We start from the raw sequence: 16,612 nt of genomic DNA, 5'->3' as shown, positions 1-16,612 counted from the left end.
TGATCTGAGTTCTTTACAGCGGCCCGTACTTCGCCTCGTACCGGGACAGGATGTTCTTGCAGCGACCACAGTCCTTCCGCATCTCAGACACTTGCCGACGCAGTGCTGCGTTCTCCCGCTCCAGGAAGGAGGCGCGCACAGTGATCTGGTTCTCCTTCAGCCGCCGCGCGTCACGAGAACGCTTCGCTGCCACGTTGTTCTTCTTTCTCCGGGACCAGTATTTGTCATCCTGGGGTAACAAGAGTGGAAGTGGATGAAATAGACAGAACGGGAGAGCTACAGTTGAACATAACCAACGTTAGCAAAGGGATTTGAAACGAACGAACATCTGTGTTGTGAAAACATCCCCCCCCCCCCCCCAATCTTTGATCTCTAATCCACAAGCCACCACTGTGTTTGCAAATGCCTTAATCTTTACCAGGACACCCAGTCCAACTGCAATCACAGTGTGTCGTCGCTTTTAGTAGTCAAAAATAATGTCAACATGTTTTTTTTTACTTGTAAAAGTTCTCTAGATATGCTGTTTCGCATTTAAGCACCTTAAATATTGTCATTTATATGTCTTTATGACCACTATTTATCAGTTTTGAAACAAACATCTGTGTTTCTTTGGGGCCCAATAGACCCTCCACATAATGTTTGAAGTGGCCTACCTTCTGCTCATCAGGAACAAACACTTTCTTGGCTTTCTTGATCATAGGCTGCGGTTTCAGCTCCTCGTCAGAGAACTTGTGTTTGCGCGGGTTGAACAGCTCTCCCCCCGGCACACTGGACAGGACCAGGTCCGTGGGGTCCGGCTGGAAGTTAATGTCCACCTCGATGGCTTCTGGGTCGATGGGGGAGGGAGTGTTACGATCTGCAGGGTGTGGAGGGACAAGAGTGGGCCTTGGATACAAGAGAGGCCACTCCAACTGAACAAAACTCACTGCCCTCTGACAACACAATGAAATGTCTCTCCTCAGGATGTTACAAGGATGTAATTTAATCGACTCATGTTTGGGCTTCTGTGTGCCCTTTGTGTTCATATGCAAAAGGTCAGCGACTGCCAGAGTTGATCATCCCTCTCACATAAAGATTTCTATTGTTGTTGATGTTTTGGTCAACAGGCTTCATAAGGTAATGATTCTCAACAGAGCTGCATGTTTTTGGTGTTGTGCTGGCCGTCTGTGAAACATATTAAGGCTATAGCATGGAATCAAAGGTCAGGGTTTTGTCTGTGTCTACATGTGCAATAATAGTTACTAATATTATGTAATAATGATGTAATAATATGTTACCCCAGTGTCTACGTCTACTAGAGACACTAAGAGTACACACTACGGCTAGACCTATGCAACTTCAGACGGCTGAAACAAATGGCATACTTCAGTGTTCAGCTTCTAGATACAGAATTTAAGAAGTTGTTTTTCTATAATGATTCAGTCTAGCAACAGGAAAGAGTAATAAACAGTATGAGTTGTCTTAAATCCCATTAATAAGAACTGTCCAAAAAACACATCCAAAATACTATAATAAACCTATATTTCTCACCTGTTTTCTTCTCTTCCACTTCTGTTGTTGTCTCCCCAGACAAAGATTCCTCTTCTTCGTCTTCTTCTTCTTCTTCCTCCCCCTCCTCCTCCTCCTCCTCCTCTTCTTCCTCCTCCTCCTCTAGCTTCGCTGGTTGTAACGTAGTGACGGTCACCGCTTCCTCTGGCTCAGAGGTGACCGTAGAGGTGGAGGAGATAGACGGGGTTGGTGCTGAGGCGAGGTCAGGGGCGGCAGCAGCAGCAGCAGTAGTAGTAGTAGTAGTAGTAGCTGTAGGAGTAACCTTGGGGACAAATTTTCCTTTGAATCCCACTGAGGCCAGAGTCTTCTGTAGCTCCGCCTCCTCCAGGGTCACAGGGATCCCGTTCTCCAGGAGGAACTCGTCCAGGTCCATGTACTCCAAGTGGAAGGTCTCCCCGTCGTAGGGAATGGTCTTCTCCCAAATGGCCGGGGTTAAGGAGGCCGATACCCCCCCACCGCCTCCTCCTCCTCCTCTAGAACCTGCACCAGCACTGGCTGCTCCAGCCCCGCCTCCCTCCACATCCTCAGAGGAGCACAGCTTCTCCTTCTCTATTTCTGCAGACAAGACATAAAAGAAAGTGGTTAAATAAATAACTGCTTAATGTGAGAGACATGTTGTCCTCTGCACACATGACGACAGGGGTCCTTTCAGAGGGTCTCAGACAGGTGCACACACAGGAAAAGCTCATCAGCAGACAGATAGAGGCAGGGTGGTGAGGTGGGGGGTGTGGTAGTGGTAATGTGACATCTGACAAAAAGAAGAGGGCTTCAAACAAAAAGCCTGTCAATGACTTGGAAAGTGAGATCATAGAACAAAAGACAGAACGAGGAGTCTAGGAAACCAGAAAGTAGACAAGGAAAGGCACACAAAAAAATCGGGAAAGGGGCCTCGCTTAGTACACACGTGCACCCACCACCACACAAACTCGGTACCAACCAACACTAGACCAATGCATTATCTTCCCAGCCCGCGTGCGCGGCTTGAAGAGCAGCAGAGAGGAGCTGGAACTTTATGTTCTCTTCTCGTTTCCTCGCAGCCTCAGATGAGACTGGCTCCGTGCAACATATGGCGTGACCGTCACATCCTAGTTTGATGCACGGCCGTCATTTAATCCAAATACAATTAACGGCCCGAGGTGTTGATTTGAATTATTATGCGCATTTAACCGAATAACGTTTTCGCACATACTGTCGATAAACACGGCAGAAACAATCGGGGAAACTGAGCGCACCTTTTCGCATTTGTCTCTTACCGTCGTCTCCTTCCTCCAGGATGTTAGGAGGAGGGATGTCCATGATCTTCTTCAAAACAAAAGGAAAGGACTTCTGCGGAGCCGTGGTATCGACCTTATCGCTGGGCTGAAGCACCACTGTCACCTCGGCTTTGCCAGACATGGTTCCTGCTTAAGTCCGATCAGACCGGAGTGATGTCCTTAACGGTACCGAGGGGGGCTGCCTCCTTCACCGGTAAGAAACAGCAATAAACGGAACGCAGGGTGTCGCTTCTGTCAACACTAGTGCCGTTATCAACGCTTTTAGGAGGCAAAAACAACAATACACAAGCCCCTTGTTCTCTGTCCCCACCGAGAGCGCTTGTTGGATATTCATGAGCCAAGCGCCCCGCCCACTCGCAGAATAGTAGAAGCTGATTGGCTGTCAGTGCTGTCCATGTTAACGTATGACTGTGATTGCACAGCGTGTCTGTATTGTGGTCCATGGGCTTCTCATTGGCCGCAACTTGTCCACATGAAGATCAATTACATACGAAGACTGTACAGTCCCTTATTAGTCACAGTCTATGGCACAGTCCAGTGGGGAACGTGGGCCGCGATAACAACATACAGTCTCGTGCAGCAAGCCAGCATATATTTTAAGTGGAATGTGTACTCGCGCATACAACCTCCAGGGAAAGTAGCGGGCAGCATCCTTCTGAAGCGGATACATTACATAATGATACATTTGCACACTCTCATCATGACCACAGATTGAACTGCACGCCCCTCGATACACCCTAAAAAAAATACAACGCAGTGTGCTCGTGCAAAGACTTTTTGTCACTTCCACATCCCCTCCGCAAGGATACTCGTGGCAAAACACGTGCCCCCGCCCATATCGTACTCACGTGAAAGTACAATCTGTTGAGGGGCGTAGCTTCAGATCTTAAGCACGTGCGGGTTAAGGCGAGCCGGAGCGGGCACGCGCCCATCGTTCGAACAGCTGGCATGGGGACAAAGTTGACAGAGTACACGCTCGTCACCAACCAGCTCTAAACAATTCTACTCGCTTTATTTATAATAATTTACCACAATTCGTTTATTTATATATTTAGTTTTGTATATATTGTTTTTAAGTTCATGGTATGTTTATTTATTTTTTGTAAGCTGCAAGTTGTTTTATGGTATTATGCCATCCATCATTTCACACTACCGTTATTGTGGACGAAGTACATTGTTATGCTTTTTAAGTATTCCACAACACTAGAAGTGCCACAACAAAAGAGTAAATATCACGTTCCCGTGCTGCAATATTTAGCGCGCAAGCCTGTCGTTCTCTACAGTAGGATTGTTTGTTTCAGGAACATTGTGTTCAAACGGCACAAACACCCCACATTCACCCCTTATTTGTGTTTTTTTTTCACAAATTCACCACCGTAGCTACACGGTAAACAAAGTGCAACGTTTCTGCAAAATGCCATACCCACTTTACGTGAATCCTTTAATGCTGAAATACAGAATACCGAAAACCAGAGGTTGTCTTTTAAGTATTTATTCTCTGCGCAGAGAAGGTTCAATCATCACAACAGAATGCGTGCAGTCTCAGTGAGGAAGAAGAACCCCGTACCCCGTGTAATGTGAACGCGCTTTCTCAGAAGGAGCAAAGGTGGGGGCCAATGTTACAGACATTTTGGTCTCAGACTGATAGAAACAACAATGAACAACAAACGACCAGCAACCAAAACAAACGGCGGGACGGCCTTGGCGCTGGAACATTCTCATACAACAGAGTTACGGTTGCATCTTTGCACGCTGGCAAGGCTGAATTCTTCTTTTGCACAACAATAAGAAAGACACAGTGAAGTTCAACTGAGCTCAGAGCAAACTAAGTAGAAATATATACTATATGTTTACTATACTACATAGAAATATCTATACTAAGTAGAAATATATACTAAGTAAAATGTACCATTACTCTGTCTGTCTAAAATGTGGTTTGAATGTTGCTATCTAAAACCGGCAGGGTTGTTGATAATGACACTGACAAGGTGAAAACCTATCTTTGAGCTAGTCGACAGTAAGGTTGCTGGTATTTCATCCATAGTGCCGGTCAACGGTACTGAAGTACCCTTAAGCAAGGCAGCAAATTGCTTTGTGAATGCAGTACTGCAGGAAACCATGTCCTTTCATTTCTCTGACACATTTAGGACAATCTTATTTTACTCTAGAGTGGTTATAGTGCAATCCAGTTCACACATCATTTCGTTTGCAAATTGACTGTTTTCAGTTTACTGTTGTAGGAGAAACAATGTATGCGTGTGCAATTATATTCCTTGCTTAAGAGTTTAGTTCATGGGTTTGCTCATGTATCATTATAATATTGCAAACATATTCCGTGTTCATGTATCATTATAATCTTGCAAACATATTCCTTGGGGTTAGTGATAGTTCTTGTATCTAAAAAACAGTCGCACATTCATAAAGTTATGATGGGACATGTGCTTCATGTACTTTCATACAGTTCACTAGAGGCCTTCAGCAGCGGTGCCATCGCTGTGTCCCAAGGGAACAAGCTGTCCTTTGTGCATACACTGCTGGATGGAAGCTTAAGGTAAACTTAATAAAAAATACACCCATGCACAAAGAATTGATACGGTAAAGATGTAGGCGTTATGTCTACATGACAAGCGCACAAAGCATTGTTAATATAGAGATGTAGACAGTGATGTCTACTAAACGAGATTCTAAGAAATTGTTAATGTAAAGATGTAGACGTGATGTCTCCATAACGAAGCTTTTAGAGAAGGAGCGCAGAGGACGATAGGTCCAACGCCCGGGGCACATCCAAATAAGGCTTCATTAGCAGATAAATGATATATCTCATGTGACCAGAAGTCCCAAAAGCCCCCCGGGGCTGAAAGGGCATCGTTAATCCTAACTGTATGACACAATGAACAAGATGACGGTCTCGAGGAACATTGAAAGTGGAAGTGGAAGAGGGGGGCGATCATAAAAAGGAAACAAGGGTATAAAGTAAGGAACATTTCTTCGTTTTGTCAGTTGATTCCGGACTACTCGGTTTACTTGTACTCTGTGTGATGCAAATAAACCTGCGTGAACTGAAGAAACTTCAATCTCTCTTGTGTTCTGTGGGTGTTCGTTACTATCATGTGGTATCTCACCATAAGTCAGATGGCAAATAGTTATTAAGCCAGCCTTTAAGTATTAAGTTTAATATAAAGTTAAAGTCCAAGAAGTTGATCATAGAAAAAAACACACTTTGTTTTGTCAATGTTCAAGTACAAACACGATACAAACTCCAATCTTTCTTAGATTTACTATGTAGTATATAACTAGTACTGTGCATAGCTTGAGACTCCTCCTTTGTCAGGATGATGAATGTTAAAGTGGTCATGGGGCAGGAGTAACTGGGTCAGTGTGGCACAATAACCACAAACATTAATTCAATTATGTGTAGTACCTCACCTGTGCTTGTGCAAAAACTTAGTGTTCAGAGTATTTCAGTATGCTTAGTTCCCATTGTTGTTGAAGAAAAAAAAAAAAAAAAGCCTTAGGCCCAAGTCTGCTGAGTTTTTCATTGCAACACATGCAAACAGCTGTTGGCCTAGAATAACAATTCTTAGAATATACAGTCAGTGTCCATGAAGCAGTTCAGCTGGGTGGCCTCGTGGTTTCAAAGGACAAATGAGCACAATAACATTTAGTTTGAACTGTTCAATCTATCGCAGCACAACGATAGCTTGAGAGTATTATATCAGTGTCTTTTTCAAACACTACAGTATGAGCATGAAGCATGGCAAGAAAATGCAGTGTGCTCAACATTTAGTCTGTTGGTGCTGTTAACAGACCTATAATTGATTGATTGATATATATTGTGGTCTTAATATTAAAATAAATAATGATACACAGCAGAAAAGGGGGAATATTCCTTATTTCTTTTTGCATTGTAGCATCTGCACTAATAATGATGTTTAAAGACAAGAAATAGACAAGGAAAAGGTGAGAAAGAAATATCAGGGTGTCACAAAGGGAGCATGCAGTCATCATTGACCGCAGCTAAAGGGAAGGGCAGATATCAAGGTGTTATCTCATATGTTCACCTGGCACAACAAACAAAACAGTCAAACTGCAATGTTTTCATGTTTGAAACATGCAGGTAAATTTAACTGTTCTATATTACACTGTGTAGACTCTTAATTTGCATTCCAGGAGTTTATAGGCAAATTATGTCAGCGAATGCAACATACCTTTTTATTTTTGCGATAAAATATGTTGGCAGCATAGTAAAAGAGCATAACAGCAAAGTAAAGCTATTTTTCAGTGTGACAAAGGGTCAGTTTCACTTGTATTTGGAAGACTGATCATACACAGTGTTAAGGACAGTGGAGAGCCCAGAAGAGCTGCCCTAAGTAAAGGCATGAAGACTGGAATAAAATGATCAGGCCAAAGAACACAGAGCTTTCTTGATTAGACAAATGAGTGTAGTAATCTAAGAGTCAATTTATGGATTGTGAATTTACATGAAGTGATTTAATAACCAGAATGTGATTGTAATGATGATTCTGTGGATTAAAAGTATAAAAGGTTGGAAACTGTTGAATGTGTCCTTTGTGAAACAACCGGCTGTGTGGATCAGAGCAGAGTGAAGTAATTGTGTTACTATTGACCAAATAAGGAAGTGTATCCTGTCATATATCATGTGCAACTGGGTGAGAGGATGTTTGAAAAGGAGGATGGCTCAACTCGACAGAGCAACTCGAGGCTTCAAGTTGGTATTCGACATGGGACTTCGTCCAGTACTCAGCTAAGGACATAGGACATCGTTCAGGACAAGCATCGAAGGACTTTGTCTCTGCTCACAGCAAAGAGAACACAGATCGTGAGAAGGAAGTGGCTGACGGAGTTTCTCATTTCCCCCCCTGCATGTGCAGGAGAAGAAGGATACTGTTTTCTGTTACTTTCTACGAGCCCAAGAGGATCGCAGAAGAAACTTCTTTTCCTTGGAAGGAGGAGTTATTGAGAGTCATCTTCTCCTTCACCACAAAGGATTTACTCCACAAAAAAGGACTTTCACCCAGCCTCAGCTCAGTAAGAATTTCTGTTATGATCAGACCGTGATAAGTTGAAGTAAAGAAAGTATTTGAGCTGTTGCTTTGCCAAACTGATAATCCTGCAATAAATATCTTGCTAAATCTAAAATACATTTAGAGTACGTAATCTTGAGAATTTATTGAAAAGGGAGTGAAGATTAACCATGGTCATAAAAAGTTGACTATTAATGTATGCCTAACATCAAAAGAGTTCTGAATAGTTATTCTAGTTCTTAGTCCACTAAACAGACCCTTAGAGCTTATTTCTACCTATCAAAACCTATCTTACCTACCCCTTACCAAGAGCCTAGATTCATTAGAGGAAACGCAGTGGCGGGCCGTGCATTTTATACCTGGGCCTTCACTGCTGTCCTGCAGCTGAAACACAGCTACGGTTATTATTTGTTTCGTGTAAAAATGAAGCCAACACCTATCTGCAGAGAATACGCCGGAAGTGCGTTTCCTCTCTGCTCTGACTGCAGCTGGGACTGCTGCGCGAGTTACAACCTGTGAGCTTTGGGGCGGCGGAGGGGCAGCACCCGCTGCTCGTTCACGACAGTAACTGTAGAACGGTAGTCCTTTAACGTCACAAAAGTCTCCAATAACACCAGAACAAGTCGCTAGATTTGTCACTAGTAGCTTTTGACAAAAAAAGTTGCCGGTTTAGAAAGTCACCAGATTCCAATCCCTAGAGCAACACTGGACGTAACAATGGTTCCTATCACATATTAAACCAAACAAAAATCCAATCTTCATAAAAACAAGTTGTACAAATAATAATATATAAACAAGCATCTTAAAGCTACTGCAGAAACAAACACATTTAACTTACCAGAGCTGCTGTTCACTATTTAGCTGCTGTTCCTCCTTTCTTTGTTAATAAAGAGTTTAATCTCACGGATGTTCAGTACATCCGTGCGTTTTAGTTCCAGTAAGAAGTCCTTCTCGATTCATGGACGCCCAGTGAAAACAGTCGAGCCTCCCAACATGTCAAACTAAAGATCTGATTGGTTGAACACTATGACAATCAACAATATCGTCCCCATTCACTTAAACTGCACATGGATGCACTTGAGAGTCTGCAGGCCTTGGGCCTCTGTTCTTACCTAGAGACACAGAGGTGAAATCTGATTGGATGAAAGCTCTACTTAAAACAAGCTGCACTGCAGGCAGAGCAACTGAGGAAGACAGTAGCTGTGCAATGAGAAAATAAGATAATGGGAAAAATATTTTTATAAATTATAATACATGTAGTGTATTGAAGAAAAAATATTAAATTATAAAATAGCTCTAACTTTGTGATTCTGTTTAGGCCAGCAGAGAAGGCCTTGCAGGCCCTGACGGCCCACCACTGAGGAAACGACTGATAGATAGGGCCCTGAGGAGGAGCTCCCGATTGTGAGTCTAAGGCAGACTCCCTCACCCCAAAAGAAGACGACAAACTCTCCAGTGGCACCCGTCGACGACACTAAGAGGGGTGCTGTACGCGTGATGGAGGAGACCACGGTGGTCCCGGCACCCGAGGCCGGGTATGGAGACATGCACATGGGGCCTAGCAGAGGTGTTCAGAGAGCCCCGTACAGACAGGTAGCAGAATGGAGGAGAAAAATTCAGGATCCCAGCCCCAGCGGAGTCAGCGGGGTGAAGCCCAAGACTCCTGCAAGGTCACCTCGGGAGCCACCTCGGGAGCCACATCCAGAGCCACCTCCACCAGAACAGGAGGAGGACGGGGAATCGGATTATGGAGCTGAAAATGAGGACGCTGAGGGGACAGACGGAGAGCAAAGCCTGACATCAGTCGACTACAAGGAACCAGACAAGGTAAAATATCTGACAGTGGGGAGCCAGAAAGGGAATAAAAAACCTGTACCCCTTCACTCGGTGTGTTCAACTTCTCAGAAAATTGCTAGAGATGCCCGCTATGGTCCCATGGTCACTAACGACGGGAGAAAAGCCTATGCACCAGAAGTTGGCCAGACAGGCTATGATTTACCAGAAATCTGGTTGGACCGGATCGGGGAAATGCAAGGACTGAAGGTTAATGCCACATTGGGAGAGTGGGCTAATTTTTTGATGACACCAACCTACGCCTCACTCGCGGCCCACACAGAGCAGAATTTTAGAACAGCCTTTTTGGCTATTACACACGATGTCATGCTACGACGCCTGAAAAAAGCAGCCTATACGTTTGCCAAGGAAACTGAGGAGGCAGAACAAGAGGAGCCACCAGCAAAAGGGTGGTACAAGGCAGTGGACATTCCAGGAGTAACCAGGCAGAAAGTCCAGGAAAGCGACCTTTCTCCGGAGGGAAAAGAGGAGCTAAAAGACATCCTGTCCAAAGCCAGTGTGGCTAGGTTCAAGAATGACTGCGGGGATTTGGGTGTGAAGTATACCCACACAATACAAGGGGGTGTTCATCCACCAGTCCGCCAATATCCACTAAATCCTGGAGCAATTGAAGAAATGGGCCTGATAATCAAGGAGCTGAGCATCTTGGGAGTCATACGGGAGGAACCTAACCCCATCACCAATAGCCCGATACAGGCAGTGAAAGAGCCTGAATCGTCGGGGGGAGGATGGATGCCAGTTATCAACTTTAAAGCCCTCAACCGCAGGACATTGGCTAATCAAGCCAGTCTAATCAACCCCCAAAGAACGCTGAAAACTCTGAGACTGAAAAAATATAAGTCCTGCATTAACCTGGCAAACGCATTTTTCTCGCTGAGGCTAGCGAAGGCCTCGCAAGGCAAGACGGCATTCACTCACAAGGGCAAGGCCTACGTTTGGGAGAGACTCCCTATAGGATACAAGAACTCTCCAAAATGTTTCCAGTCTGCAGTAATGGACATCTTGGACGGCCTGGAGGCGACCATATACATCGCCAATGTATTCATTGCAGATGACATGGAGAAACAGCACCTGGAGAGACTGAAAAGAGTGATCGAGCGACTTACAGCGGCAGGATTGAAGTTGAACCTCATGAAGTGCCAGTTTGGACAACATCAGGTGAATTATCTGGGGTTCCAGGTCTCTACGGGCCTGGAATTGTCAGATGAGTACAGGGAAAAGGTGGAGCGGATCAAACCACCTGCCTCGCTATACGAACTTCAGAAAGTGCTGGGGCTCTGCAACTATGTTAGAGATCATGTTCCCAGCTACCAGAGGTATGCAAGGCCGCTATGTGCACGATTGAAGAAGAAAGAACCTGAAGAAGCTCGCCAATTGTGGGAATGGACAGCTACAGACCAAAGTAACCTGGAAACCCTAAAAACAGCCATCAAAGAAGCATTGAGGCTGGAACCAAGAAGCCTGACGGCGAAGCTGGTAGCAGAGGTCAGTTGCAACAAGGATGATGCAGTGGTCAGAGTCAGCAATGAAGATGGAGGAATAGTGACTCTATGGAGCTACACTCTGTCATCGGTGGAGAAGAAATACCCGGCCGAAGAAAAGGAGTTAGCGATACTGGCAAGGTACTGGAGTGCCTTGAAAAACCTGGCTCGGGGGCAGGGTATCAAAGTCCTCACCCAAAGCCAAGTTCATTGGTTCCTGAAGAAAGCCACTGTGAAAAGTTCAAAAGCAACGAAGGCAAGGTGGAGGCAATGGGAAGACATCCTACTGGACCCTGACATCAACATTGGCCCTGCACAGCCCGTCAGCAATAAGCTAACAATGGAGAAGTGGGACGAGACGCCTAAAGGAAGGATAGTCCCAGAAGAGAGCGTGATGGAAGTGGTGCAGGCCGTGCACGAAGCACTAGGCCATGCAGGCACCGGTCCTACGAGCAAGGAACTGCAAAAGCAGCGACTCTGGATTCCTGAACTAGAAATCCGTCGAATCCTCAAAGACTGTGAGTTGTGTGGTCAATACAACACAGGGCCGAGAGGGCAGCGGGTTGACGGACTTGCCATTAAAGGTACCGTACCCTGGCGGTCAGTGTGCATGGATGTCTCTGGACCAATGGGGGTGATTGGGGAGAAAGGTGAAAAGTATCTCTTGGTGCTTGTGGACTCTATGTCAGGATACGTAACCACAAGAGCAGTAAGAAAGGCTAATGGCAAAAGTGTCGTTAGCATGCTGGACCAAGTCTGTAGCAACCTAGGGGTGCCTAGGGAGCTCAGGACTAACAATAGTACACATTTCTGCAATGCCAAAGTGGACCAGTGGTGCCAGCAGTATGGGGTAATGAGGATTTACTCTCTCCCGTACACACCCCAGGCAAACGAGGTGGTGAAATGTACCATTGGCTTGGTGAACAATTGGATTGGAAAAAATGGCAACTCCAGAGAATGGAGTACAAAGACCCTAGACATCGGGGTTGCCTTGAATGACAGATGCAGGAGTGACAGACCCTCCCCCTCGGAGGAGCTGAATCATCGGCCATTTAAGTTACAGTAATTGGGGCGGGGTTCTGAGGATTAAAAAAAACGAAGCTCAGGTTACGGGTCCCACTTGATCAAGGCTGAAGAGATTTCAGCTGACTCTGCAGTCAAGGTCAAGTACGACAAATATGACATAGTTAAGAAGATTTTGGACAGCAACACAGTTCAACTCAAGAAAAGAGGAATCCAGGGAGTCAGGCAACTGAAACCGGTTCCTAGAAATTTAGCATAACCAAAGAGTTGATTCATGCATTTATGTATTGTGAATTGATATGAAGTGATTTAACAACTGTAATTTGATTGTAACAATGGGTCTGTTGACAGAAAGTACTAGAAAGTTTGGGGATCATACTGGTTGTATGTGTCTTCATGGGACCAGGACGGTTTTGACAGTTGAGTCAAATAGAGGAAGTGCTGCTGCATGTGTCAGGATGTGACAACGGGTCTCTCTGTCTTTCTTGATGAGACAGAGTGTGTGCAGCTACCATTGACCATATAAGGAAGTATATCCTGTTTGATCATAATGTGTGTGTAAAAATGAATACTATGAATAGTCATGTGCTACTGACCGAGAGCGTGTGGAAAAGGGGAATGGCTTGACCGAACAATAAATAAAGATCGAGTTGGGATCTGACGCTGGACAGCATCAAGTACTCGGCTGTATACCTCAAGAGAAGCATCGGAGGACTCCGTCTCTGTTCACCACAAGGAGAACGCCGTTTGTGAGCAAGAATTGTCAGATGGAGATTTCCCTCTCCCCCCCCTGCTTGAAACCGGACAATAAATATATCAGAATGGTCACTGTCAATGCGGTGGTTACCATAAGAAGAAGTATGAAGCGGACGTCCACCGAGAGTTTACAAAACTGAAATGTCTACGACACAATCTGAACGAATAAACTTCTTTCCGGAACTACTCTCTCAACCCAAAAGGTCACTTAGTGGTTGAACACTCAAGTACATGTGTCTGGACTGTCAAAAAAGAAGGTTGAGATCCCAGGAAAGCTGCCTTAAATGAAGGAATACAGTTCGATATGAAAGTAGGCTAAAGGGACACAAAGCACATAATTAGTAAAGGATGAAATCTAATAATCATTTTAAAGCAAGTGAGTGAAACGTAAGAATTATGAAGTGATTTAACAAATGTAAAACTGATCATAATAATGTATGTGTATCTGAGTAAAGTGAAGTCTGTGTGTGTGTGTGGAAAGAGCTGATATAAGCAGGGTGGGGGCCTTAAAGGCTGAGATCATAACAGATGTTGGGGTGTTGTCTGAACACATAGATGGGTGTAACCTGAAACACGCTCGAACATTGAGGAAGTGAGAACATCCACAGAGGGAAGTTAGGTGTGTCTAGCACACACACAGAAAGTTGGGTGTTGTTCGCAGCACACGCACATAATCAATGATGTCATGTAAATCACATGCCGAGTGAGGGAGTGTTGGGGAGGAGGGGGGAGAGAGAGCTCAAAGTGTTGTAAAAAGAGAGACTTGCAAAGAGTAAGACGGGATTCAACGCGGGAGCCACCCAAGTGCTCCACGAAGGAAACACTGGACCTCGACAGCCGCATCGGAGGACTTCGTCTCTGTTCACGGAAAGAAGACAGCCGTTCCTGGACAAAGATTGAAAGACGGAGATTTTCCTCTCCCCCCTGTTTGACTTTAACAACCGGACAACAGATGGAGGCAGCCACCCCAAAGACTTTGTACTGAGCCTGAGGGATCGCTGAAAGGACTTCGTTGGCCGCGCAGGAGGAGCCGAAGGTTCGGCCGGACCTTCGCTCCTAAAAACCCCAAAAGGACTTTTTACCACATCGAGAATCCAGCTCCACCAAGCCGCCTCGGCATCGAAAATTAATGAGTATAACCTAAGAAGAAATTGTAACCTGATCGAATCAAGTATAGTATTATTTTATGTGAGCTGTAGCTGTGCCCCTGCTAATATCCTGCAATAAATATCTAATCTGCATTTAAAGTAAATCTCTCAAGAGAATTCATTTGCTGAAGTAGTAAAAGTTCCTCGTGGCAGTAAAAGGTTAAATCTATTGTATGTTTAACAACAAGAGTTCTTAATGGTTATCCTAGTGACCGGTCCACTTAAAACAGTCCCTTACGGTTTTAGTTGTAATCCTAGCCGTTAAAACCTAACCTGACAATTTACCAAGAGCCCAGATCCAGAAGAGGAAATTTGCCATAACTGACGTGACTAGGTAGAAGCGCCCGGCCAGGGTGGCAGCTCGGCCGAGTGCACGTTACCAGTGGAAGCATGGTAGACGTCAGGAGTAACGGTAGTTAGTAGAAGCCAGGCGAGTTTCCTTGACAGAACACCAGCTCGCCAATCTTTTAATAGAGAGCTGAGTCAGTAGGTAGCCCCGTATCGGGCCAGTGAAAAAACCCCCGGATCTAACTCAGAGCAGAGAAGACTCTAGATAAGGACTTGGGGTCACGCTTGACACCGTTAAGGCTGAGTCGACCATATTTTATGACCTATCCTGGTGCTTTGTTTCAGCCTCATTCCACATCCAATTGTAATAAACAAACTTAAAGAATCCATTAGATGATATTCTAAGCCTAGTCGTAGTAAGTACCTGTATTTCATACAAGACTAACTTGTGCTGTAATGTTGAGATTAATGTTATCCATTCATTTTTTTATGCATATAGGTAAACATGTAAATCTACGGTGTGTCTATGTCATGATAACGATGACTATCTATGTTGTTTGATTTATTCAATCTTTAATTGATCAGATTTTATTCAGTGATTTATATCAACTGTTTGGTACCTTTTTGCAGCTGAGATAGCACCCATTTCAAAGATGGAAGTAATTAGTATTAATTTGGTAAAAGAGGTTAAAATAAATAATCAAAATAGTTGTTAAGATGGAGTGGTTTTGCTCTTCCAGCCATAAACTGAACCCTCTTTGTCAAGAAGATAAAGCAAGAATTTAAGTCTCATAATAAAATAATCTCAGATAGAAATATTTTAGGCTTAATGATCTAAATTACATTTAAATCAGAACTACTTTAAAAGGTGCTTCACAATCTTCCCTGGGGTTTTTCAAACTCTCAGCTGAACAGTAAATAAATGTTTGGAGACAAATTTAAGGTACAAACATCGAACGACGGATTGAATTGATAGACATCAATCAATGATATGAGTCACTGATTCTACCTGGTCACATGTAATCCTTTCATTTAGTTGTAGTTCATTGTATTCTTTATCCTATTCATTCCTTTCACGTTGTTTATTCATTTATTTTCTGTTTAGTAGTTTTGTATGTAGTTGGTCAAATAAATATTTCATTTATAAAGAACTTGATCATTCGATTTGTCTGTATATGAAATAATAGTTCCCACACACACACACACACTGGTGACACCTTACCATATAGGCCTGCACATGTAACAGTATTACATACAACATAGATGACTTTACAATAGTAATCAATATGACCACAAGTTGCTGATTGCAGCAGGAGTGAAGTATGTATGAGAGAGTTGGAAGAGTCAATATTTAATCCAATTGTAATAAGAGTTTGGAGATATATTACAGTTGCTCATATACCATTATTTAACTACTAGTTATAATACTGCATTGTAAATTAGACTTAAGTACTTTTAACAGCAAAACTACTTCAAGCATCAAAAGTAAAAGTTGTCATTAGGCAAGCAGAATGGCCACTGGCTGGCTAATTACATTTCAAGTCTGCTATCTGCTTGAACAATATTCTTACCGGTGTCATCAAAGGCAGGGAAGGAAAAGGGGTAGTCAGCCAAGGACCGGAGGAGATCAGGAACGTCGCTCCTGTCTCCAAAGATGATCTGGTTAGTTGACATGATGACCAACCTGCGAAAGTATCAACTGACGTCTGAAAGTCGAGTCCAACTGACTGAGAAACACTCAAACTTGTGAGTCGGCGGCTGACTTCTCTCACTTTTAACCAACTTTGCAGAAAGTCACATCACGGGGAAGCCGGCGCGTGTCCAAACAACTTGCATTGTGATTAACAAGGGGAGCCACACCCCCCGGCCCATGTTCATTCGTTCAAAGATCTGCACGCGCCTGTCAGTCACACCGCACAGCCTACAAGAAAGCAAGGGGCGGGGTCTAACGTGAGTACAATAACAAACCTGTTCAACCGAGCACATTTCTCGCCACGCACGGCCGCACGTGCAAGCCAAAAGAGGTTCGAGGTCTGATGAACGCGAGCGCCCCGCGCCATCTAGTGACCTGTTTGAGTAGTGCGCTAAAAAGGTGGTGGCTGGTTCACAGAGAACAGTTCTCATTTAGTTAAACTATGAGCAAAACTATTAAGTATCATGATAACAATCTGACCAATGTAGCAACACCAGTCTCT

At 44.1% G+C, this 16,612-nt stretch overlaps 2 protein-coding genes across 3 annotated transcripts; one reads left to right on the top strand and one right to left on the bottom strand.

The window, feature by feature from the left end:
* Window positions 1-6: 6 nt before the first annotated feature.
* On the bottom strand, window positions 7-16,242 carry tefb (TEF transcription factor, PAR bZIP family member b). Of its 2 annotated transcripts, none has more exons than XM_031870909.1 (4): window positions 15,989-16,242; window positions 1,531-2,103; window positions 654-856; window positions 7-229 (listed from the first exon to the last, which is right to left on the bottom strand). In XM_031870909.1, exons 1-4 carry the CDS (start codon window positions 16,089-16,091, stop codon window positions 14-16), a joined length of 1,095 nt encoding a protein of 364 aa, XP_031726769.1. In that variant the 5' UTR covers window positions 16,092-16,242; the 3' UTR covers window positions 7-13. The 2 variants fall into 2 exon arrangements, with proteins under 2 accessions (XP_031726769.1, XP_031726768.1); XM_031870908.1 differs by lacking the exon at window positions 15,989-16,242 and adding an exon at window positions 2,802-3,275.
* On the top strand, window positions 6,263-13,308 carry LOC116396347 (uncharacterized). The gene is made up of 2 exons (XM_031870907.1): window positions 6,263-7,871; window positions 9,186-13,308. Exon 2 carries the CDS (start codon window positions 9,365-9,367, stop codon window positions 12,266-12,268), a length of 2,904 nt encoding a protein of 967 aa, XP_031726767.1. The 5' UTR covers window positions 6,263-7,871; window positions 9,186-9,364; the 3' UTR covers window positions 12,269-13,308.
* Window positions 16,243-16,612: the final 370 nt, after the last annotated feature.

Source organism: Anarrhichthys ocellatus, unplaced genomic scaffold (assembly GCF_004355925.1).
Source record: "Anarrhichthys ocellatus isolate YVR2014 unplaced genomic scaffold, GSC_Weel_1.0 scaffold55, whole genome shotgun sequence".
NCBI lineage: Eukaryota > Metazoa > Chordata > Actinopteri > Perciformes > Anarhichadidae > Anarrhichthys > Anarrhichthys ocellatus.
The sequence above is the reverse complement of the archived record's forward strand: the minus strand, read 5'-3'. Positions and strand labels throughout refer to the sequence as shown.

Excerpts from the sequence above, each read along its gene's own strand:
- tefb (XM_031870908.1), bottom strand. The coding sequence starts at position 2,943 with ATGTCTGGCAAAGCCGAGGTGACAGTGGTGCTTCAGCCCAGCGATAAG. Across the intron at positions 2,104-2,801 it reads CCTGGAGGAAGGAGACGACG|AAATAGAGAAGGAGAAGCTG; the intron begins GTAAGAGACAAA and ends TCTTGTCTGCAG. Across the intron at positions 857-1,530 it reads AGTGGAAGAGAAGAAAACAG|ATCGTAACACTCCCTCCCCC; the intron begins GTGAGAAATATA and ends CACACCCTGCAG.
- LOC116396347 (XM_031870907.1), top strand. The coding sequence starts at position 9,365 with ATGGAGGAGACCACGGTGGTCCCGGCACCCGAGGCCGGGTATGGAGAC.